The following is a 25,589-nucleotide window of genomic DNA, read 5'->3' on the forward strand; positions in this document are numbered from 1 at the left end:
AATGAGTTACAAATTGGTTGTTAAAAGATATAGAGGAGGCAATGTGGTCATCTGAGATTTTAGGGAATTGTTAATAATATAATTTTTTTGCATGCAATAGTGTCCATTGACATAGCTGCTCTGTTAATGAAGAAATGAGATGAGGCTAAGTTTCAGCATGTAACTTCACTTTGTATCAAATGTTTGAAAGAGAAAAAAGAAATGGTAGACAGAAAGAGAGAGAGAGACTGAGAATGGAGCAATCAAATCTCGGTGACAACTGAGATAATTTCGAACATCTTTTGTTTCATTGAACTTAAAGAAAAAAACCTATAGAAAACACAGCCCCTCTTTTGGATGATCTGTTACTTTTTCCATGCAAGCACATGTTTTCAGCTCGCCTCACCCATGAGGGTGTGTTTTGGCAATATGTGTGCTGTCTGTTAGTATAAACACGCCCCACAATGACAACTATAAATGGAGCCCGGCAAAGTTTCAAAGCCTAGCTCTTGCATGCTCATCCAAGCCTAGTAACAGTCTTGCAGCTGATCCTTCGCCTATTGTTCCCAGAATGTCTACCTACTATCAGAGTTCCTCTTCTTCTCATGGTGGTGGTATGGGCTTTGGAGGTGGGGGTGGCTCCAGCCGTTTGTCCTCTGGCGGCTTTGGTGGAAGCGGTGGTGGTCGGATGTCTTCCTCTTCTGTTAGGTATGTCTCTTCTGGAGGAGGACACGGAGGTGGTTATGGAGGAAGCTTAGGAGGCGGGTATGGTTCTGGATTCATTTCTGGTGGAGGTGTTGGCTTGGCTTCTGGCTTCGGTGGAGGTGCTGGCGGAGGCTACGGTGGAGGTGCTGGCGGAGGCTACGGTGGTGGCTTTGGTGGAGGTTTTGGCGGAGGCTATGGTGGTGGCGGCTTTGGTAGTTGCTTTGACTTTGCAGCTGGTGGAGATGGAGTCCTCCTTGCTGGAAATGAGAAGGTCACCATGCAGAATCTCAATGACCGCTTGGCCACTTACCTGGATAAGGTGCGGGCTCTGGAGGAGGCAAACACTGAACTGGAGGTCAAGATCCGAGACTGGCACCAGAAGCAGGCCCCTAAAAGTCCATCCAGGGACTACAGCCAATATTACAAGATTATTGAGGATCTCCGTGACAAGGTAGGACCATCCAGATGTACAAATAATGGAGGGGGGTTTCATCCTGCAACTTTCATCTCTAGCATCATCTAGCATAAATGTAATGAGGGTATGATATATTGTACAATGTGATGTTTCTCTGGGGATAATCAGATCTAAAATAATTTCTTTGTTAAAAGCAAGCCAAGCACCTTCATATTTCTGTTAAAAAAGGGGGGGATGAAAAAACAGCCAGATGGTACTAAGAGATAACACAACCCAACACCATGAAATGATCAAAAGTGGTTACAAATGCAAACAAATCTAATAAGATTATCCATTTTGTGGTACAGGAAAATGGAAAAATAGGAAAAGTGACTAATTAGCATGCTGCTTCATTGATTGCAACAAAATTCTAAAATATGGTGGATTCCTAAGAGATAAACTGAATAAAATGAGATGCCTGCTGTTAGCAGCTGTGTGCATAGTTTTTAAGATGTAAATTGCAGGTAATAGAGTCTGTGTGATGTAGTGGCTTGATTGGGAGTCCCCAGTGGCGTAGCGTATTAAACCGCTGAGCTGCTGAACTCACTGACTAAATGGTTGGAGTGAGCTCCTTCTATTAGCCCTAGTTTCTGCCAACCTAGCAGTTCGAAAACATGCAAATGTGAGTAGATCAATAGGTACCGCTTCTGCAGGAAGGTAATGACACTCCATCCAATCATGCTAGCCACATGACCTTGGAGGATTTGAAGTCATTATGCTTGACAGAGAAACCATCTTCTCATACCTCTGAAAGCTTTACCTCCTTAATATATGCCTTTAGGGATAATGTTAAAATAATAGGAGTAATTTCTGCAAATCTCTATATTCTGTGATTTATTCATCTTCTTAGATCATACATCAGAAAGCATGTGCCTATACCTTTACCTTGAATAAAGCCTCCAGCCAGGAAATGTTTAGCTTCTGTTCCAGACTGGGTGGGGCTGGTTGTGGTTAGTCCACAATAAGGAAAGGCATTCTGTACAGGTTCAGAGGTACTCTGATGCTTCTTTGAAAAATCAAAGACATTCTGAAATATTTCCAGAAATGATTTCTACATCATAAGTTGATAATTGTCTAGTAGGTGAATAATCAATCACATGATCAAAAGCAACAGTGTCTAGGAATTTCCTTTGCTGTTGAGAGTAAGGCAAAAAGAAAAATCTGCTTTCTTTCAAACATGCAAGTCAGTCATTGAGTCATGAGTTTGTGAACCCTTGAGAAGCTGTCCAAAACCAAACCAGACCACCTGATCCATCTAGATCAATACAATCTGCTCTAATTGGCATCAGGTCTGTGGCATATCTGGAGAGGGGATGAAACTAGAAGCGTAGGTCTGTGAAACATGTGCTCTGCCACTGAACTCCTTACTGATCATTAAGCCCTTTATGAGCAATAAACTAATGCATTATTGTTGTGTTTTATACCTCATTTGATTATTATTGGTAATAAAATAAGATCCAACCCATGATTCAACTAATATGATTCAGCAGACTACCTTTAAGTGGTTCTCAGATACTGACTCAAACTTATCAAACCATTTTTTACAGATATTGATGTCTGACTGATGCTTTTGTCTAATATTCCCTCTTATGGCCAAGGAAGTGTGCCTTTTGTTCTCTGTGATTATCTTAAACTTCATTGAGATTCAGACTATTCACTTTGGTATAAGAAGAGGAGCCCCTGCTATTTGTCCTCCTTATGTTCTCATTTATCTTCATAAACATTCCTGAAAAGTAGAATTATGCAATTGCAAGAGACCACATGGACCATCTAGTCCAACCTCCTGCCACATAGGAATACACAATCAAATCACTCCTATCAGATGGCCATACAGCCTCATCTCAAGACTAGACCATTCCAAGCTTCCTGAGCTGTTCCTCACATGGCATGGTTTCCAGACCTTTTATCATTTTGTTCTCCCTCTTCTGCATAGCTTTCAATTTGAACTGTGATATCTAGAACTCAACAAAGTAGACTTTTTATTTTCAGATAAAGATGAGAAATCTGGGGCAGATATAGTTTAGGCTGCAACACATCTTCCAAGAAGAACAATAGAACATGTGTCTAAGTCATATTGATGCTAGAGGAATTAAATTATACATGAAATGCCTTTAAAGTATACACTAAATGGCAGGGCATTGATCTGATTGATTTCACAGGTCACACTGAACCTTTTTTTAGGCTAGCATAGAACTGCTCAATGGGATGGATGGTACAAGCATAACTTTAAACAAGGGATGAGGAAAACATTCATTTTCATACAAATGTCTCTAAATTTGAACCTTTGGACCAGCACACAGACTAAAACTCAGTTAACTTTCAAATTTTACACATCTTTGAATCTTATTGGGGAGCTTTACCATAAAAAACACAGATATTAAGGAACCATTAAAAAAAAGAGTAATCATAATAATATTAAGAGTGAACAGCTCTGCTAGCTCAGTTCCCAGCCAACTTCCAAGAGGAAGTAGGAAACCAATCCAGTTGGCTAGGTCGAAGCAGTTAGATTCGAAGTAATAACACTTGTTGCACTATCTGGGAGTTGCTTGTGTAGTAAGATCTCTGAAACCTTCTTATGCAAACTTGCCAAAAGTGCATCCAGTATCACAGTAAACAATCATGCTTGCATAGTGCACTTAGCTAAGAGGATCCTCACATTTAAATTCATTGCATTTTTTTAAAAAAAAACTGTTTGAAAAAATGTATATTAGGTAAAATTGCTTACAATTTTATATCTCCAGAGGACTGTAAACAAAAATAATACATTTTTGTGAAAACATTTCAAACAAAAATTCTCAAGGTTTATGATAAGGCCATTTTAATAATGGAAAAATCACCAAAGTTTTGGACAAGATTAGAAAAATGAAAAACTCTAGGAAAATAAAATGGGTAGACTGACTTTTATATTATGAGTATTATCTTAAGTGAGCCTCAAGTTCCAAAGCTCCCCCATCCTTCCTGCCAACTCTTCTCCTTCAGAAGCTTTAATATTTTGTTTAGGTCAACAGCACTTTACTGTGTTGTGCAAACTTGAAAATCAATGGTTAATCTCAACTATATTTGTTGACACAAGCCAGTTTTAAAACACAGTCTAAGAAACTTTGCTCATTTCAAATAAAGTAATAAAGAAACAATCATAGTGGAAAATTACTTGGACTAATAAAAATGATAGTAAAAGTTTCTGATCATCTCCTTAGTATCATGCCAGAAGAAGAAAAAGAATAATCCTATTTAATTTGCCCAGGATCAGGAAAGAAGTCAAGTTGACTAAAATCTGGATAACTGAAGATAACGTTAAGTTTTATTTTCTGATCTTTCAGTCTACAGTATTTACTACTCTCTAGTTGAGTATTCATAATTTCTAAAATATAATGTTTTGATTTCTTGGTGATATCATAAATATATGCTATGTCTTCTATTTTTCCCCTCTTGCCAATATTTATAGACACTCTTATATCTCCCTCTGTTTTTTCACAGATTCTTGGTACCACCATTGACAATTCTAGGGTCATCTTGGAGATTGACAATGCTAGACTGGCTGCTGATGATTTCAGACTGAAGCAAGTATCACTTGTCTTTTATTTTCCATTTCTCTGAGGTCAAAAATGGAGGAGGGGATAGAGTAGGGACCATGCGGTTTGGTGGAGGATGTGTTAAAAACATCAGCTGTATTTCTACTCATTACTTAAGTAGGGCGATCTTTAGAGGGGTATTCTGAGGGAGCTTTTCACATTTCATGCCATTTCATTAGGCAGAAAACAAGGAAAGGCTTTCACATCTTCTGTTTATTATAAATTCTTATTTTTTTTTTCTTTCAACTGGGCAGATATGAGAATGAGCTGCACCTCCGTCAAAGTGTTGAAGCTGACATCAATGGTTTGCGCAGAGTCTTGGATGAGCTCACTATGTCCAAATCTGACCTTGAGATGCAGATTGAAGGTTTGAAGGAAGATCTGGCCTACCTCAACAAGAACCATGAGGAGGTGAGTGAAGGAAAAAGGAAAGGAGGAAAGCTACAGCTTGGTAAAATTCAGTTATAGAGACTTAACAGCTATTCTCCTTTTCTCTATGGACTCTTATGTAATTGGAGTACAAACAATATACAGTAGAGTCTTGCTTATCCAACGTAAACGGGCTGACAGAACGTTGGATAAGTGAATATGTTGGATAATAAGGAGAGATTAAGGAAAAGCCTATTAAACATCAAATTAGGTTATCATTTTACAAATTAAGCACCAGAACATCATGTTATACAACAAATTTGACAGAAAAAGTAGTTCAATACACAGTAATGCTATGTAGTAATTACTGTATTTACGAATTTTGCACCAAAATATCATGATATATTGAAAACATTGACTACAAAAATGTGTTGGATAATCCAGAACGTTGGATAAGCGAGTGTTGGATAAGTGAGACTCCACTGTATAGCACTTGTTCTTGAACAAGTATGCACCCAGAAGCCCACAAATACTGTTCCTAAGCCACGGGTGGCAAGTTCCAACTGAATTTTGTCAACCAGCAACCAGCAAAAAAGCTCAATTATAGGAATTAATCATGCTTAGAGCAATTGGTGAGACAATGCTTCAAAAATGTGACCAGGCTGTATCTGACAGTGAGATACAACATCAGTATTGTGTATCAAGAACAGTGGTTACATGTACACGCACATGCACAACAACAGCTTGTGTTTTCTTTGTGGAGTTAGAAGAATCAAAGTCAGAACCTAGTTGCTGCAGGAGCTGATGATTAGCTATAACGCTCAAACCAAATTTCTAGGAACATCTTTACTATAGCTGCACTATATCACTTATCTGAGTGGAGGTGATGTGATTATCCATACAAAACACTTGGCTTTGAAGGATTTCATGACTGCTTAAAATGATGAAAAGTTGCAAATGTTGCTATTTGGTGATTCCTCATTGTGTTGTCTCAATTTTGTCTCACCAAGCTAATGAAAGAATTCAGCACTCAGCTGACTGGCAAGGTCAGCGTTGAGATGGATGCTGCACCTGGAATCGATCTCACCAAAATTTTGGCTGACATGAGGGAACAATATGAACACCTGGCTGAGCAGAATCGCAAAGATGCTGAGACATGGTTCTTCTCCAAGGTATGCACTTCATTCATGAATGTTATAGTTCTACTGAAAACATGTTTCCTGTTTTATAACAAAGTATATACCACCTGGAGAGAAAAAGCTTGTTATATAATGTATTCATTATTCATTCATTAGCTTAAAAAGGAAAAATTACAGATTATAACTGTTGCATATCATGCACTACTTTCCAGACCTACTCATAGAATAATAGAACTGAGTGCATTACTTTCCAGATATTATCAATTTATATTTACTTCTCAATTCAATTAGGATTATATCTGAACAGCTATGCCTAGATTTGCTTAGTCTGTAATGTACCAGTTTCTCCTAAGTGTATATACAATCTATGAGAGATCTGTGACATTGTCCAGAATATCTGGGATATTTCGCCACTAATATTTATTCTGCTTTGGAATCTTCTTTCCTTCAGACCGAAGAACTGAATCGTGAAGTTGCCACCAACACGGAACAGATACAGACCAGCAAGAGTGAGATTTCAGAACTGCGCCGCACAATACAGGGTTTGGAAATCGAGTTGCAGTCACAGCTTAGTATGGTACGCTCTTATTTCCTTGCATGAAGTAGGCCAATGTAGTGTAGCTCTTATTATCAGGAGGGTTTTCTAATATTTAGGTGGAATCCCTTTTCCTACAGTTTGAATTCATGGCTCTATATCCTGGTCTCTAAAGCATCAGAAAACAGGCCTCCTCAATATGGTATCTTTTCAGATATTTAAATCATGCTCTTTCTTAACCTTGTATCTTAACTAAACATACCCAGCTTTCTTCATAGGGCATGATTTTCATGTGTGGTTATACTTTGTGCATTTATTCTTAGCCATTTGAATGAGATTAAACTTTGTCATTTGCATGTTAGGAATCGTTCAGAAACCTCTGATTTTTCTCCCTCACTAGAAAGCTGGCTTGGAAAGCAATTTGGCAGAAACAGAAGGACGGTACTGTGCTCAGCTAGCCCAGATCCAGAACTTGATCACAGGTGTGGAAGAACAGCTGGCAGAACTGAGGAATGACATGGAGCGCCAGAACCAGGAATACAAAATGCTCATGGACATCAAGACACGCCTAGAACAGGAGATTGCCACCTACCGCAACCTGCTGGAGGGTCAGGACTCCAAGTAAGTAACTGGGCAAGACAAGAAAGAAAGGAGAGATCCTGAAATACTTGCATATGCTTGACCCTTCTAAGTGTGCCCTATTTTTTCTGAGATGCACACTTAGAAGGGTCAGGTGTGAATTGATCATAAGCAAATATTTGAAAACACATGTATACACACACATGTGGTCTCAGAGAACCAACATTCACTGTACCTCACTTTTGATTGTTCAGGCTGTGGCAAGTGTTATTGTGGGGTGCACAAAAGGTTTAGAATATCTTTTATTATGACCTCCACTTTCAGATCCATGTCAATGTCATTTCCACAATGCTTCATTTGGGGTGGGCAGCTACAGCCGGTTTGAGCGTCATATCTACCATGGTATTTCTAGGCTGCTACCTTTTTCCCCATCCATCCCTCCCACCCTTCCTTTTTTGACATCCTGGCAATCTGTGTGTCTTCTAGATAGATACTATGGGGGAAAAGGACTCCTAGGTTATTTTATTATGTGAAATAATTCTCCCCCTAAGGGTACCAGATTTTTTTTGTTCTTGAAAATTAAACAGGGTCAATCATCGTGAGTACTTTGATGGGGGAGTACCTACAAATGCCAGGTGCTGTAGGCTATATTTTACAGGAAGAAACCAATGCAACCACTGCTGAGCATTCCTTGCATAAGACAACTCTAAGAAATTAATGGGGTCACCATAGGTCTACAAGCACACAGATAGCTTCCTCCCTCTGCAATTTAGTAGGTCTCAATGGACTACCACAACAAAAGATACCCTAAAATCCAAAGTACCCTCAATATTAACAATGCGTTAGGACAAGACATTTCTCATGAAAGGTATGTACATTCGTCTAGCTCAACACTGCTCATGGGTCATTTTCTCTCTCTCTTTCAGGCTGTCGGCATGGTCTCCAAAGGATGGTACGTAAGATTTCAGCTGACTTTTAAAACAGTACTTATGAACTGTTCTGGGTAGACTATTTGTTGGAAAATATGCTGCTGGATTCTAAACCTATTGAAATGAAAACTATCTTAAATTCCATTAATTTTAACAGGACTTTCATATATATAAATATTTATTAGAATCAATATTTTTAAAAATTATGATGAGTAATCTAAATCCCATTTAGGACTGTAATAACAGGATACCAGACATACTTTGCTGTTGGATGCAATTCACATCCTTCTAAAATAGGCAGTGAGTGAAAATAGAGTTTGAGACTATGATGCTTAGTAGGAGGGAGTTACTCCTTGGTATAGCTACAGGGAGGTGCAAGATGAGGTTAAGGTGAGGTTAAGATAAAGTTAAAATAAGAATTCTGTCCTCAATGAAATTTTCCTTCAGTCTCCAAATTTCTAGAATTGTAAAGAGTGAAACATTTACATCTGGAACTTTTATGGTATCTTTCTCACTTTGCCTGATCCTTTTTTAAACACCTCAAATGTGTTTCTGATTGCTGAATTGAAGTTTTTAATTACTGGAAGGAACATTTTAGTGGGGGAGGCAACGTTTTGCTTGGGGGCAATGCCCTCAGTCCACCTGCATAACTATGCCCAACAGTATCACCATGCTGAAATCCCGAAGCAAATTTTCCTTCCTTACAAGCTGCTCTTTGTCTTAGGAAAGAATTTTATTGACACATTTTGCAATTTGTTCTTGTCTTAACATGGAACCTGCTTGCGGAATACTATATGCAAACTTTCTACATGAATTAGCAGTCTACCGCCTTTTTCCCTCCCCAGCAGTTGCTCTACCCAAACTTGCTATTTCAGGTAGCAAACCACAGCACAGGGCCAGCCCTACCATGTGACAGAGTCAGGCAGGTGTATCAGGTGTCTAATTGTGTCCATTTGACATCAAAATTGCTAGTTATTAAATTTATTAACACTGCATTTATTGCTAGGCAGGGCAAACCAGACACAGAGCCAATGCATCCTAGTGATAACCGCATAATAGTTACACAAACATGTATGCAACTGAATTAAAAGGTACAATCAGATGGCATGCCAACAGGATGTTTCTTCAAAGAAACAGTATCCTACCCTGAGGATCTGCAAAACTGAGCAAGGATAAGAACTGTGTGTCCTTCCAAATGTTGGGCCATTGCAACACCCAGCATTCCTCACTGCTGGCTATACTGATTAGGGCTGATTAGGGTTGCTGATTTCCCCCCTAGTCTAAAACTTCAACCCAATAGCTCAGTGGCTGTCAACTTGTGGGTCCCCAGGTGTTTGGGCCTACAACTCCCAGAAATCCCAGCCAGTTTACCAGCTGTTTGTATTTCTGGCAGTTGAAGGCCAAAGCATCCGGGGACCCACAGGTTGAGAACCACTGCAATAATTAGTCCTGAATAGATTCGATCCATTGAATCTCTTCTTAAATGTTAACTCAATAAACATGTAAATCCCATTCATTAAATTGGTCTGCAGTACTTGAGATCAGCAATGGAATTTCAGTTGGACCCTGCAATCCAAGTACAATTCCAGTGTTGTTTCTGAAATCATCGAGCTTACCATCTGAGTGAGCAGATATATTTTGGCTTATGCTGAAAAGGAAAAGCCCATGTGTTATTCGGTTTACAACATTAGAAACCCAATATACAAGATATGAGTTGTTACAGGGTATATCCACACTGCAAAATTATAACACTTTGATCCCACTTTACTTCAATCTTATGAAATCCTTTTATAGTAACATGATGGTGATGATGATGCCACCAAGAGCCTCAAATTCTAGGATATGTTGTATCTTGACAATCTACAATTCCAGGATTCCATAGCCTACAGCAGTTAGGGTGGTATCAGGTTACTATCACTGTGCATTGTGGATACATCCATTCCTATTGGGTGACTTCCCTCACCTGGGGGAAGTAGGTGGACTTTTGGTCTCACACAGTGGGACTCTTGTGTTCTTATGGCATGGGACTCACAGTGTCCTCTCTTTTCTTATTCTTCCCCTCTTTATCACAGCATCCTATGGCGGGGGTAGCACCACGGTCACCTACAGTGGTGGCAGCAGTGGTGGCGGCGGCGGCGGCGCTGGCAGTGGCAGTTATGGTGGTGGCAGCGGCAGCATTACCACCAGCTCCACCAGCAGCAGCAGCAAAGTCCGTTCCAGCAACTACTAAATTTTCCCTGGATCAGTGGTCTGGTTCCACCAATTGTGCACATCTGTGGGAAGAACAACCTTGTGTTTTCTGTCTGCTCAAGAAGCACAGTGCATTCTCAAGATTCCCAATGCTTGCTAAGAGAAATTTCCTTCTACTTTCTCAATTGGCTTCTGGACCACTCCCTAATGGCATCTTCTTAAAAGCTTTGCCTCAATTATCACAGCAGGCACACCTTTCCTTAACTTTCTCAATGATCCTAATAAAGGAAATTCTTTCAGCCTTTTTTGCAAATAAATAGGTGCTCGCATTTTTATTGTGTTGCTGTCTTAACCAATGGTGCTTCACAACTTGGGGCAGACCTGATGTTTATAAGTGTGAATGACTCCAAATTTGTACTCACTCAAAGTAGAGCCTGAGGTGTGTGTGTGCTAGACTTCTGTGCCCATTTTTTTTCAAGACCAAATTTAAACTTTGGGAAAATGAATACAACCCATGCAATTCAGCTGCAAGGATTTCACCTTCATCTTCTTAATATTATACCCACAATCACAGCTTGTAGGTAATGAGCTATACATAATTTAACTGCCCATACGCATACACTCTCTTTCTCTTTGAAAATTGCATTTTTAAAATGATGCAAGCCATATGGAAAAAGTTACTGTATCAATGCCACAGTTAATGTTGCCTAGTCAGTTTGCAAAACTGCTTTAAATAGATATTTATTTGGCAGTTGTAAAAGGGACTGACACAATTTTCCCCAAACTTGATTCCATTCTCTTTTCAATCCTTAAACATTAATGGAAAATTATGAAGCAATAATGAGCCCTGCGGCATGTAACGCAAGAGTTACTTCTCAAACAACACTCAAATAAACGGGTGGCTAGTGCTTTCCATGTTGATGAGTGGGTGGATCACTTCCAGATCTTCAGCCAAACTCGAAAAGAACTATTAGAGCTATTTGCAGGATTGGGTGCAGAACTTTAAATAGTTCTTTAAAATTCAGACTTACTGCCCCACTGACATGGAAGTCTTTTACAGATGAAATCCAAGTCACATATAACCAAGCAATGTCAGAATATGTTTAAGAGGGCAAATATTAGTGATAATGAAGAACACACAAGCTAAAAGCTGCTGCAGTTTTGCCTGACATTACTGGGAAGGGCAAGATTATTTCCATTTCATTTGCCCCCACTTAGGGCGCTTCCAGGAATAACAAAAATGCGGGTGAAATAGGTTAAAATAACCCATTTTTGCCTGCACTGGAGTTGGGACCCCGCAATCCAAACCCTGGATTTTCCCTCGCAGGTGATATCCTGATAGCAGTCAGCCACCCTGCAGCCACAAATTTAGGCCCTAAAACTTGCCTGAAAGTGGCTGCCTGCTTGTAAAGTTCTCCTGGCACACTAAAAAGGCACATGAGGGACAAGGGAAATCTCCCCTTCCCTTCTCCTCACACACCATTTTAGCACACCAGAACTTTACAAGCAGGCTCCATGCTTGGCAGCTGCTTTCAGGTAAGTCTTAGGGCCTAATTTGGGGTTGAGGGGGAGGGTGTCCTCTCTGTCTTTTGGGCTCCAGGAGCACAAATGATGGCTGTATGGACTGGGTCCAGGCATGATCCCTGGGTCCAATCCACACAGGGCCTACAGGTATTTAATTAATGTGGAGTTAAATCAGGGAAACCCAGTTTACTCCCCATTAATTCAGTTTTACTGGAAGCATTGTCTGGACTCCTCCGGTAAAACTGAGTCAGATCCTGCATTTTGGGTCTTCTAGATGGCTCCTCAGTTAACTGAGTGCAAACTATTATTACACTTTGAACTCACTTTGCAGCAGTTGAATTCAGAGGTGGTCCACGAGCGAGGCCACTTAAGCGGTCTCTGGTGGCGCAATCATTCCGGGGGCACAGTGAGGCAACTGGGAAGATGGTGCCACCCACCGCCTCCTTCTTTGGGCCTTGTGGGCCTTCTTCTGGCCTTCTTCAGACCACTCGGCCCACCAGAAGGGCCGACGTGGGCTCCAGAAGGCCCAGCGCATGCTCCGAAAGCCCGTGTCGGCCCTTCTGGTGGAAGCCGTCATTGGAAGCCGTAATTGGAAGCAAGGCAAGTGAGGATTATTTGTCTGTGGAAAAATGTCCAGGGTGGGAGAAAGGGCTCTTGTCTGTTGGGAGGCAGGTGTGGATGTTGTAATTAATCACCTCGATTAGCATTTAATGGGCCTGTGGCTTCAAGGCCTGGCTTCCTCTTGCTTTGGAGAATCTTTTTTTGGGAGGTGTTAGCTGTCCCTGATCGTTTCTTGTCTGGATTTCCCCTGAGTGTTGTTCTTTACTTAGGCTTTTCCTTAATCCCTCCTTATTATCCAACATTTTCGCTTATCTAACACTTTTATTTTTGGGTTTGGGGTGGGGCGCCAAAATTTCTGTTCGCCTATACTTGAGAATTACCTTGGACCTGCTCTGGTTGAATTAATCCGAGGACAAAGGATGAAAGGAGGTGGAAAATAACTGAAAATGTGGGACAACAGAAGATTAATTAAAATTGTTAATTTTTTTAAAGTTATATTTTCTAAGGTTTGTCTAAAATCTCCTCTTCCTGTAAGTACTGTGTCCTTTGCAATATAGTCTTTCATTTGAGGATCTTCAAGCAGAGCCGCCTCTGGAAGTTTATAAGACAAGACCAGATGACCACCTATCAGGAGTGCTTTGTTTTTATGTTTCTGCATGGCAGGGGGTTGGACTGGATGATCCTTCTGATTCTATGAGCCTATGCTTCTATATAGAACAATAAAAGAACCACTAAACTAGTTTCATTACTTGCTATTTTGGCAATGAGCCTAGAATCCAGCTATAAAGACCAACACCCCTGAAAAAGCAGGGCAGGCAATTATTTGTTTTCTATTAAAAAAGGATAATTGCACGTAAAACCTTCTTGAAGGGGAACAGTGCCTTGTTCAAATGTCAATAAAGGTGAGAGGTTTGTTTGAACAAATAGGCAAGGCAATTTAAAAAGTAATTCCAGAATGTGGCAGCTTTTTCACTATGGAGTAATGTATAACCCTTTGTCAGACCAACAACCCACACAATAAGGTTGCCATCTGGCTGCCTTTTTATGATTCTGCCATACTAATAAATCTAAGCAATATAAGAGATGTAGGCTCAACACAACAGCCTCCTCTACCCAAAATAAGAAAGGATGGAAACTTTATTTGGGACCAGCTCCTAGGTGGTAGTGTTGAATTCTTAGACCTAAGTCCAACAGCTAGTCCTAATCAGACTCATTGATAAGTTGCTGAATAGTAAACCAACATTTAAGTGAATCACATTGTTTCAGGACACCTATGATTGCTGGGGCTATCAACTGTATATAGATTAACAACCTCATCATACAAGACTTAAACTGGTGGTATACACTGGTTAAGCCCTAAGTCATCTATGGAGCCCACCGGATCCCATCCATCGACACGGATGAACTTCTGGCGGGGCTCCATGGATGTTCTAGAGTGGAGCCAGTGTTGCCATAGGAAGCAATGGGGGAAGTCGCATAGTCAACACTTCCCAACACTGGAACAGCTTTCTCAGGAGCCAGGCGATGTGAGGCATGGGGCACCGGGTTCCCCACACACCACAACAACGGTTGCCAGATTCACCATGATGCGTGATGGTTCTGGCAACATGTGACAAGGTCAATAGAGTTTGAGGATGGTATTCAGAAACAGTTAGGCTACTGATATATCCTTCAACATTTCACACATCGGAAAGGGCAATATTCTGCCTCTATGCCCTCCCCCTGCTGAATAAATTGAATGAAGACTACTTTTGCAATTTGAATTCAGTTTGAAAAAATGGCAGCAAGTCAAGGACAAGAGGAAAAAGTAAGAGGAGATAAAAGAAACAGACATGTTTAAGGCAGTTGAAAGAGTGGGAAAACAATTGATTAAGTGGGACCATCTTTGCCAAGTCAGGACAGTTGGAAAGAATATTCCTAGAGGGAGATGTTGTCCTTTGTCTTCTGTTCATTTCTTCTGATGCTCAGACCTGTTAGCATTGCTCGGCAATTTGCCATTTGAGCAATACATGTGGATCTGTGGATTTCAAGAGAGAAGCTTATAAAGATTTAAGAGAACTCTGCAATATTACCATGAGAAGCATATAAACTTTTATATAAAGGCAGATTTCTGCTCGTACTGTTTCATTGTCTTCCCTCATTTTCTGCCATTGGGGACGGGTATTGCAATGTAAATTTCCTAGTGCCAGTGTAGTTTAGTTGTTTGAGCACTGAACTAGGACTTTGGGACCAAGGTTCAGTTCTCTACTTGGCCATGGAAAGCCACTGGCTGAACTTAGGTGAGGCGCGCACTTTCCACCCCAGAAAGCCCCGTGAAAATGTCACCTTAGGGACACCTTAAAACTGAAATGATTTGGAGGTAAACAATAACAACAACAATTACATTCATTTTTTTTCTCCCTAACATGCATTTATAATATTTTTCACATTTCAGGGCTTTTTGCAGACATGTTATTGGCTAAACTGTTTAGACCACCTAATTTCACAATTTATTAAATATCAAAGCAAATTTGAATACGAATAAGACGAATGTGATTGTTTATTTTTACATAGAGCCTCTTCAAGATTGTTTATGCCATGTTGGAATGCCTGGTTTGCAGCCTCAAGTGGCAGAATATACTCTGTTGGCTCTCCTTTTTCTCCTGAATTGGGGGTGTTTTAGGGTCTGTACCTCTAACGTAAAAGGTTCCGAGTTGCAGAGTGAGCCTTGTCCCTGAATTGGACCCACACCCGCCTCTCTCTTGTTCCCATCATTATCTGCTTACATATGTGGATAAATCCGTAACCTCCCCCCCCCCCAATTGTTTATATCTTTTTCCTTTTCTTTAATTTTTGTAATGTTAATATATTTTCTAATTCTCAATTAAATATATATTTGTAAAAGATATGGGAAAAATGCAGACCAGTTTTTGGCATTGAAATAAGAACCAACTGACAGTCTGATCTACATCTAACCAGGGGCCCACTCACATCACAGAATTATAGTGCTCTTATTCCACTTAAACTACCGTGACCTGGTCCTATACAATCCTGCATTTTTTTTTATTTGAAGGAGCATTAGAGGATTTTTTTGGCTGAGAGTTTCCCATGCCTTTCACCTAAACTATTAATCATAGGATTCTATAGGATGGAACTATGGCAATTAGAGTTGAGCAATAGTGCTATAATTCTGTTGTAAGGATGATAAGCAGGGGGAGGCTGCCATCTTACTTTTTGTTTCAGGGAGAAAAAATGTGTTCAGCAGGCATTAGGAAGAGGCTCGCTGGAAAAATCTGGAATTGCTGGATCAGGAGGCCCTTCTACACAGACACTAAAATCCAGTCTGAAGCAGCTTAAGGCATCTACAAATCATACATCCTCCAGTGCAATCTACAACATGAATCCTGTGAGAAAACAATGTGATACAAAAATCCTTGGTAATGTTGGATCAACTCTTATCTGTGTGTAAACAATGCACAGGAGGAAACGGAATGCCAAATGGAGAGCATTTATGTAGACAGGGCAGCAGTCAGAGTAAGACACCAGATACACAGTTCAACCAGAATGTAAACAAATATCTCCCCTCTGGAAAATAAACCACAGCATTCCCATAGGAACACTTGATTGATGTCTCTTGCCTTGTTTTGCTGCAGTCAAACACTGAGAAGCTGTTTTCCATCAGCACACCCAGCCAGAGGAGGTAGGAGAAATAAAATCTATAGATTGGATTGATCCACACTCAGCAAATCTTTGTAGCCACTGTCACTGCCTCCAGCTAGTTCAGGGGTGTCTGTGTAGGCACTCTGAAGTGAATCTGATTTTTTAAAACCACATGCTGATCTTTTACACAGTCATTATATAAATGGCTATGTAGAAGCAGCCATAATCTCATAGAATCGGAAGGAGTCCCATAGACCGTGGACTTCAAACACCATTCCCATTCACTGCAGGAACTCCACCTAGAGCTAGCTGTTTTGAAGTCATACAGAGAAGGAGACCCTCACATACACATACTTTTCTAGATAATTGGCTCCATCTGATGTTTCTATTTGTTCTACATTTAATGAGTTTTCAGGTTGCATTTATTCATGTAATTTGGTAAATGATCCACTAAATTCAATGGAATTTAGCAAATACATTTATGATCCCACATTTATTGTGATGATCAAGGCACACATTGAAAACCCCCTGAGTCCCAAGGCCAGTTTCCAGTAATATCATCTTGCTCCACTAGCAAAACCTGCAGTCTAGCTATGATGAAAGGTCTCTTTGATGATGCTATAAAACAAACATCATAAATAGTGAAGAATCACTAGTGATGAGTCCCAACTTATCTGAGCTGTTTCTCTCTCTCTCTTTCTGTTTTAATGAGAAGGTTTGTTCCCAATGGGCAATTAAAGCAACAGGCCATTTGATGCTCCTAAAGAACCTGACACAAACTTTCCCAAGAGAAAGATCCTATGTAATTTGCCAACACCCAATATGAGGAGTATAAAAACATCCTAGTGGGGTATAACAGGCTTACTTTTGGGTGACTTGGGCTTTTGAGCTATCCTGTAAATTTGCTAAAATAACAAACTCTAGCTAGTTCCACTCGTCTACTTATTGCTATGGCTTCCAAGTACTATGCTCAGACCGTTTCTTCTGGTTCCGTCAAGGGTGGCGGTCTCACTCGGATTGCTTCTGTCCATTCAGGTGGCTCATGCCGAGTCCCAAGCCTTGCTTTTGGTAGCAGAAGTGTTTCTTCCTCTTCCATTAAGCTGGGATGTGGGAACTACATGCCCAGCATTTGCCCACCAAATGCTTCCTTTGCCCCTTTCCTTTCTGGAAATAATGGCTGGCATGATGAGGGAATCCTCAATTGCAACGAAAAAGAGCTGATGCAGTGCCTCAATGACCGGCTAGCAAACTACCTGGAGAGAGTAAGGTGCTTGGAGCAGGACAACGCCAACCTGGAATGCAAGATCAGAGAATGGCATGAATGCCAAGCACCCTATGAAAGTACTGACTTCCATTCACACTACAAGATTATTGAGGAACTCCAACATCAGGTAATGCTCCTTTCACCATTATGCCATTTAATGACCGTATCCCTAAAATGTGTAATATTTCACAATACATTTATAATGGTAAACTGTCGCTGCTTTAATTCCTTTAATTTAAGAGACATGTTGACTCTTGGTAGAACAATTTTTAAAATAATAGCTCGTAAAAATAAGGGTTGAAATCTCCCATTAGTTCTAAATTAGTTTGCCATCTCATTTTTGAGAGAGGCCTATATGCTGGCAGTCATGACATAATTACCTTACTAACTGTGGGTACGTCTACACTTTAATGCAATTTGATGGCAGCATGAAAGCACATTGGTTATGCAATGCACACTACAAATATACATTGCAGCGTGCTTTAAGACCTATAAACTGGTATAAGCAAAGTCAGAGGATACTCTGAAATAGAGCCCCTAATGTGTATCAGAATGCTTTCGTATAATAAACCACATCACATGGCAAAAGTGACTCCACAAAATGCAAATCACTGTGTGGATACCCAAAATGCTTTGCAGATGAATACATACATATTTCATTGGAGGAAGTTGGAGAAGGGGGGGATATTCTCCATGGCTGTTAAGCTGCAGATACTGTGGGTCCTGGAACCAGTGTGAGGCCACCCTTTCCCCCCAAACTGGCTCCAGAACTTGCAGTGTAATCATCCATACAGTTAATCCGCTTCTTCCTATGTTTGAAGAATTTGCTAAAAGTTACTCGTCATATAATTGAGATACAAATAAGTATTAAAAATTATATTGAAGAATCTGAAACCAACTTCCCACCCTCATCTCAATGCTAATCTCATCCTAATTGCCCAGTTGGTCCACTCCTGAACACTGCACCATCTTTGTCCAAAAGCTATCCTTTTTAAAAATGAGACAAATTATGTGTGTAAATGCACATACATTTTGAGCCCAGAGTAGTCCTTTTCTGACCAGGACATAAACAAGATGTCATTTCTAATTTACAATTTTAAATTATTAAAAATGACTTGTTCTGAGTCTAAAACCATCTGGGTGGAAAGAAACATTGTGAAATTGTTTCTAAGGCCCCTTCTATATTGCCATATAACCCAGTTTCTAATCCCAGATAATCTGCTTTGAACTGGATTATATGACAGTGTAGATCCAGCCTAATATTCCTTAGAGCAGGTGTGGAGGTATTGTGAATTATGAAATAATCAAAATGTATTTTAAAAATTGGGAAGTGAGGTGTCATTAACAACCTTGGGGTTCATATACTGCAAACAGGCCATTCTTCCCCCATCTTAGCACAATCATTCAGGAAATATCATCCCACTCCCCATCCCAATTGGGACTCAGAGTGGCTCATATAAACCCACTTGGTGTCCTTGGTCAAGTTCATCCTTATGGTCTACTGAAACCAAGAGTCATCCCTTTCTTTGGTGAATAATTCTTACAATATCCATAATATTTCCATCAATCTGTTCCCAGATTGTGTGTGTGTGTGTGTGTGTGTGTTTGTGTGTGTGTGTGTGTTCTTTCTATAGGGTCTAGGCCAGGGGTCCCCAAACTTTTTAAACAGGGGGCCATGTCACGATCCTTTATACCGTTGGAGGGCCGGACTATAGTTGGCCACTTAGCAATAATAATTAATAACAACAACAACAACAATAATAATAATAAAAAGAGGGTTGGCAGAGACCCTTTGGGCCATTGAGTCCAATCCCCTTCTGCCCTTGTGCACCGAAAGCACAAGCACAGCACCCCTGACAGATGGCCACCCAGCCTCAATGTTAATAATAATAATAATAAGAAGAAGAAGAAGAAGAATAAAGAGGGTTAGAAGAGACCCCTTGGGCCATTTAGTCCAACCCCCTTCTGCCTCTGTGCACCAAAAGCACAAGCAAAGCATCCCTCACAGGTGGCCACCCTGCCTCAATGTTAATAATAATAATAATAATAATAATAATAATAATAATAATAATAATAATAATAATACAGGGTTTTGGAACACAATACTCCTGACCTCACAATCGTGTTAAAAAACAAAGTATGGATTGTCGATGTTGCAATCCCAGGTGACAGAAGGATTGAGGAGAAACAACTGGAAAAGCTGACACGATATGAGGATTCAAAGATCAAATTACAAAGACTCTGGCACAAGCCAGTCAAGGTGGTCCAAGTGGTCATCGGCACACTGGGTGCAGTGCCTAAAGACCTTGGCCTGCACTTAACACAATCGGCGCTAACAAAATTATCATCTGCCAGCTGCAGAAGGCCACCTTACTGGGATCTTCACACATTATTCGCTGATACATCACACAGTCCTAGACACTTGGGAAGTGTCCGACATATGATCCAATACAACAGCCAGCAGAGTGTCTGCTGTGGACTCATCTTGTTGTGTTTCAAATAATAATAATAATAATAATAATAATAATAATAATAATAATAATAATAATAATGGTTTTAAGAGAAGAAGAGACCCCTTGGGTCATTTAGCCCAACCCCCTTCTGCCCTTGTGCCATGGGGGCCGGATAAATGGCTTCGATGGGCCGCATCCGGCCCCCGGGCCTTAGTTTGGGGACCCCTGGTCTAGGCCTTTCAGACTGAACTTTTAAAACAATAATGTTGCCCTCTAACACTGTAGTGTTACACATTTTCCAAAACATTAAGAATAATTCACAGTCCCAGTGTTTTCTTTCCACAGATACTGTGTGCCAAGACGGAAAATGCCAGGCTGGTTTTGGAAATTGACAATGCTCGCCTAGCTGCTGATGACTTTAGGACCAAGTAAGTTAATCTTATTCAGCAGAAGAAGTGGCTCTTGATACTTCTTTCCTGTAAAAGGTGACTTCTTATTTTAATAAGGAATAGAGAATGACTTTGAGTGTATTGTTTTATCTTATCATTTCCTGTACCAAAGGTATGAGACTGAACTGGCTCTTCGCCAGTGTGTTGAGTCAGACATCCATGGACTGCGCAAAATTCTGGATGAAATGACCTTGTGTCGGGCTGATCTAGAAGCTCAGCTTGAATCCCACAAGGAGGAGCTTCTTTGCCTCAAGAAGAACCATGAGGAGGTAAGAGGAGGTAGCTGCTTTGAATCCCATGGTGGGTAGAAGGAAGTCTTTGCTCGTGAATGAAATGTATCAATTGCAACCTTTCTTTCCATGCTCTTCTATTAATTAATTATTATCATTATTATACTATTAATGAATTTTCATTACTACCATCAAGCTCGCTTTGATTTTTGATGACCCTATGAATGAGAGACCTTCAAGTCACCTTCTCATCAACTGTCCTTTCAGATCTTGCTGACTTGGGACGTAACTGGAAAAAAAGTTGCAATTGATGCTCTCTGCTATGTGAGGATATTGTTGTTTCATGTTGCATTGATACTCTCTTTCATTACAATGCTGAGGATCCACTGATGATACCACTGTAATAACAGCAGTTCACTGAATGCGAACTATAGAGGACATTTAGAAAGGAACTCTTAGGTGATCCACGTTTATGAAATTCCTTCTATCCTATAACTTTTTTAGATGGAGTGAGGGGAAAACAGGGGATAATGGGAGAAAGCAGAGGGAACCTTCTAAACTCATTCCTTCTCATCTTGATGGATGGCCAGCCATCCCACATACTTCCCCATCTTTCCCCTGTCTTCCCCCCATTTTCCCCCTCATTCTTCATTTAAGTAAAATCCAATTCTGAAGATTCCTGAGATTCCATTTCAATGCACTTAGGTAATGGAGCTCCATGAATTCTCAATGGAATCACTTCATTGATGTCCTCTGTAGGACGTCCGTGGGGCTCTGTTTCCTAAGCACATAGAAATAGAACCCAAATAACATCTGATTAAGTTCCTCAGGTTCAAACAAGATATGAATCAGTGAGTGCCTTCAAGTTGTTTGCAACCAATGGCAACCATAAGGCCAAAGCATGTGATTTTTCCTTACCTGCATTTCTGTGGCCCACTTTGCAAATGGTTTTTTAGAAGTGAAACACGGACATATTTGCAAGTCTTGTTACTGAAGTATTTATCTTCTGTTGCTACAGACCTAGATCTGTGGTTCCCAACCTATGGTCCTTCAGATGTTTTGGACTTCAGTTCCCAGAATTTCTGACAATCAGTCAATCTGGGTGGGACTTCTCGAAGTTAAAGGCCTAAACACACAGAAGATCAAAAGTTAACAACCACTGAGCTTGTTGTAAAAAGCAACTAGTATACACAGTTCCCAAAATCTACTGCCAGTTCTGGAATAGCCAACTGCTCTGGCTCAAATCAAGCCTTGTGTGTGAGGAGCTGTTAATGGCAATAAACCCTAGCCCTTGGAATAGAGATCTGTGTTTAACTGAAACCAAACCTTATTCACTACGTATTGATATAATTCAGGCTTTCCCTTCCCACAGGAAGCAAATGCCCTGCGTTCAAAACTTGGGGCCAGAGTTAATGTGGAGGTGGATGCTGCTCCATCCTGTGATCTGAACAAGATGCTGGGTGAGATAAGGAATCAGTATGAATGCCTTGCTGAAAAAAACCGCAGGGATGTTGAGACCTGGTTCTCTTCCAAGGTAGGCATCTCATTTCTATTTATTCCCTTTTTAGTTCCATTCAAAGTCTGCCTTATTCTAATGAAATCAACAGAGCATGTATAGTTCCTCGGCCCTCTGAAGTAGAAGAGGCTGAAAGAAAGAAATCATCCCAAGAGTTTAATTTTTCTGCGAAGAATCAACATGTCTTCAAATTGTCTCAGTTTGGAAGAGATGCTTCTGATTAATACTCTGCCATCCCAGTATTTCAGTTAATTTTAAAATGTCATAGTTTCTCTCTACTTCTCCTGCTTTCCCATCTGCCTTCAGCTTATTTCAGCTGTTGCATAGGTAAAGGTAAAGGTAAAAGTAAAGGTTTTTCCCTGACATAAAGTCAAGTCGTGTCCAAATCTGGGGGTTGGTGCTCATCTCCATTTCTAAGTTGAAGAGCCGACGTTGTCCGTATATGCCTCCAAGGTCATGTGGCTGGCATGACTGCATGGAGCGCCGTTACCTTCCCACTCGAGCAGTACCTATTGATCTACTCACATTGGCATGTTTTCGAACTGCTAGATTGGCAGAAGCTGGGGCTAACAGTGGGAGATCATCCCGCTCCCCGGATTTGAACTGCCAACCTTTTGGTCAACAAGTTCAGCAGCTCAGCGGTTTAATCCACTGCACCACTAGGGTCTGATGCATATTGAGTTCAAAGTGCAAAAGATAATTTGCAATCAGTTAACTCATTGAAAGAAGAGGAGAACATAACTTTCCTCTTCTCTACAGTATCAGACAAGAGCAAATTGCTGCAGCCGCTCCTAACTTACTAAATAAATTTTTCCATTTTGACCTCACTCAGATGTCACTTGACCACATCTGTTTCTGTTTTTATATGTGAACTGCTGTAGGATGTCCTTGACTCTTCCAAGTACGAGTCCAATATCCTGACCATTACACTGTATTGGGTCTTTCTTGAGAAGATTTGTCCAAATACCCACAAAAGACAACTCGTTTTTCTTTCTTTCACTTCCATTTTCTTTTACTTTTGTTTTGGGATTTAGATGGAAGAGTTGAACCAACAGGTGCTCTCCAGTGATGAAGAGCTGCAGAATTGCCAGTCAGAGATAATTGAGTTGAGACACACCATGCAAGCACTTGAGATTGATCTGGATGCCCAGCAAAACATGGTAAGTCTACAGAGTAATTTCTGGGTGCAGACAGAGGTTTAAACTATGACCATCCTATCAACGAGATCAAAACTCAAGGTTTCACTTATCCATATCTGACTAAATATGTAATCAGCCAATTTCTCAGTCTTCCAGTATGACACCATAGTATTCTGGGGCTGGAAGTCCTTCATAGTAAGTTTCACTATCGTCCATGGTTTCCTGTATCCACACAAAGTCCAAGATCTAACCTGATGGATATGGGGGTTATGCTCTATTTGCATTTTTTCCTCTTCCACAGAAAGAAGGAGAGCCTTGACACTTGAAATACAGTGCAAAATATAATTGCCAACGTTCTACATCAGCTACCTATATTGGAAATATTTATCATTAAGTAACAGCCTCTAGCCCATACCCCCTCATCCCAAACTAGAGACAATAGAGCTTTTTGGATGAGAATTCTAAATGCCCTGAACTGTAACTTCAAGGATTCTGTAAAATTGAACCATGAGAGTTAAAGTGGAATATCAGTGCTATAATTTTATAGTGTGATATAGTGTGGTAATATTGAAGCTTTCATTGATCTGCATTCCAGTTATTTCACTTTGATACACATTGCGTTTTTTTGTAGATACTTCAGAATGATAGCAGTTTGAATCACTTTAACTGCCATATTTTCATTCTAAGGAATCATTGTTGTGACACCAAAGCTTTCTAACAGAGAAGGATAAACACCAATATAAATTCAAGCCATTGCAGTTAATATAGCATCAAACTGCCAGCACTCAGGTCTCCTTTGGGAAATTATTCAGTTCTCTTTTCTTTCCTTAGAAAAATGCTCTTGAATGCACCCTGCATGAAACTGAAGCCCGCTATAGCACCCAGCTAGCACAGCTTCAATGCATGATCAGCACCATAGAAGGCCAGTTGGGTGACCTCCGGAATGATATGGAACGGCAAAGCCACGAATACAAGATTCTCCTGGATGTCAAGACTCGCCTGGAAGCAGAGATTTCAACGTACAGGCGTCTACTGGAGGGAGAAGATCACAAGTATGTGTAACTAAAATGCATAGGACACACATTTATAGGTTGTGAACATTTCTTTAATTCTCACTGAGGGGCTGAGCTTAGAAGAATTCTTCTTTGGACTATGATTCCTAGAAACTCCAAGTCAATGTGACCAGTTTCAAGCTATTTACTTCCATGTCACTAGAATAGTGAATGACACTTGGATTTAAAAGCCATAACACTGGACCCTAACTTCAAAATAAGCTAGCACCCTTTCTTTAAAGATCAGAATAAAACCTGGAATGGATTCACCAGCCCGCTAACATGGGAAGCAGCAAACACCCTTGGACAATGGCTGTTCTAGCTAGAGGATTCTGGGTGTTGTAGTCCAAAAAGGGAACCTTTTCTCAGCTATTCTGGAAGAGCAACCCTCATCCTGACTTGGCAGCAGATTTCCACAGCAAGTTTGGACTTAGGAGATTTAAAAAAACAAAATTGGACTAATCCATTTTTAAACATGCAGTATGATCCCCATATCCATAGGGCATATGTTCCTGAGCTTACTTTGGATTTGTGAAATGGCACTCTGTGGAAATGCTTTCCAGCAAAAGCATAGAAGAGAATTGCATTACAGGACCTAGAACGTACCTAAGTACTCTGCAGCATTTCTAGGTCTTCCAGCAAAATTCTATTGTCAACATCTGGTGGATACATTGACCTAGAAAATGTCTAGAGGGAACATGGAGGTGTGTATGTAAATAAAATAATGAGTACCTGTCCTGCAGATATAGGGATTGCACTGTGCTTTGTCACCTCTTAGACAATAATCACTCACATTTTCTTTGCTCTTAGGTTTCCCAGAGTCCCAAGTGTGCCAGAGTGTCCCCCACCAGTCTCTGCTCCAGCCCCCCATATCACGAAGAAAATCCGCACTATTACGGAGGAGATTAAGGATGGAAAGGTTATATCCTCTAGGGAACAAGTCCAGCATGTGGCACTCTAGAGCAGCAAAATATCCTCATGAAACTGACCCAGCACAGCAGAAAGAAGAACTCAGCATTCAGTCACACAGTGGCAAAAATCAGTGGAGCTTGGCTGCTAATATTCACTTTGCTTTGGATTGATTTCAATCTTCCATACTTTGGTATCTATATATTTACCTTTTCAAATAAATGAGTGGCTTCCTTTCAGTAATATTCTTAGCCTCTGGGATAAAATGTTAGCACTCTTAATAAAGGATTAGTTTGATTTTCTTTCTCCTGCATATAGCATTGGTTCTTGCTGTGGTTCATTTTATCATTGTTGGACTATGGACCTCATCACATGGACCTTGAAAAGCATTGGGGACTACCT

General features: G+C 40.4%; 2 protein-coding genes and 1 long non-coding RNA gene across 3 annotated transcripts; 2 read left to right on the plus strand and 1 right to left on the minus strand.

Moving 5' to 3' along the window:
* Positions 1–471: 471 nt before the first annotated feature.
* LOC100552862 (keratin, type I cytoskeletal 15) lies at positions 472–10,768 on the plus strand. Its single transcript, XM_008113388.3, has 8 exons — positions 472–1,135; positions 4,616–4,698; positions 4,965–5,121; positions 6,090–6,251; positions 6,670–6,795; positions 7,154–7,374; positions 8,259–8,284; positions 10,334–10,768. The coding sequence occupies exons 1-8, from the start codon at positions 551–553 to the stop codon at positions 10,489–10,491; spliced, it is 1,518 nt and encodes a 505-aa protein (XP_008111595.2). The 5' UTR covers positions 472–550; the 3' UTR covers positions 10,492–10,768.
* A 4,152-nt stretch (positions 10,769–14,920) lies between these two features.
* LOC103279245 (uncharacterized) lies at positions 14,921–21,946 on the minus strand. Its single transcript, XR_506657.3, has 3 exons — positions 21,490–21,946; positions 18,091–18,248; positions 14,921–17,467 (listed from the first exon to the last, which is right to left on the minus strand). It is a non-coding gene; the product is annotated as an uncharacterized LOC103279245 (long non-coding RNA).
* krt36 (keratin 36) lies at positions 17,126–25,239 on the plus strand. The gene is made up of 7 exons (NM_001293119.1): positions 17,126–17,566; positions 20,238–20,320; positions 20,454–20,610; positions 21,944–22,105; positions 23,122–23,247; positions 24,058–24,278; positions 25,089–25,239. Exons 1-7 carry the CDS (start codon positions 17,126–17,128, stop codon positions 25,237–25,239), a joined length of 1,341 nt encoding a protein of 446 aa, NP_001280048.1.
* The last annotated feature ends 350 nt before the right edge of the window (positions 25,240–25,589 follow it).

The sequence above is a fragment of the Anolis carolinensis genome, chromosome 6 (assembly GCF_035594765.1).
Source record: "Anolis carolinensis isolate JA03-04 chromosome 6, rAnoCar3.1.pri, whole genome shotgun sequence".
Classification (NCBI taxonomy): domain Eukaryota; kingdom Metazoa; phylum Chordata; class Lepidosauria; order Squamata; family Dactyloidae; genus Anolis; species Anolis carolinensis.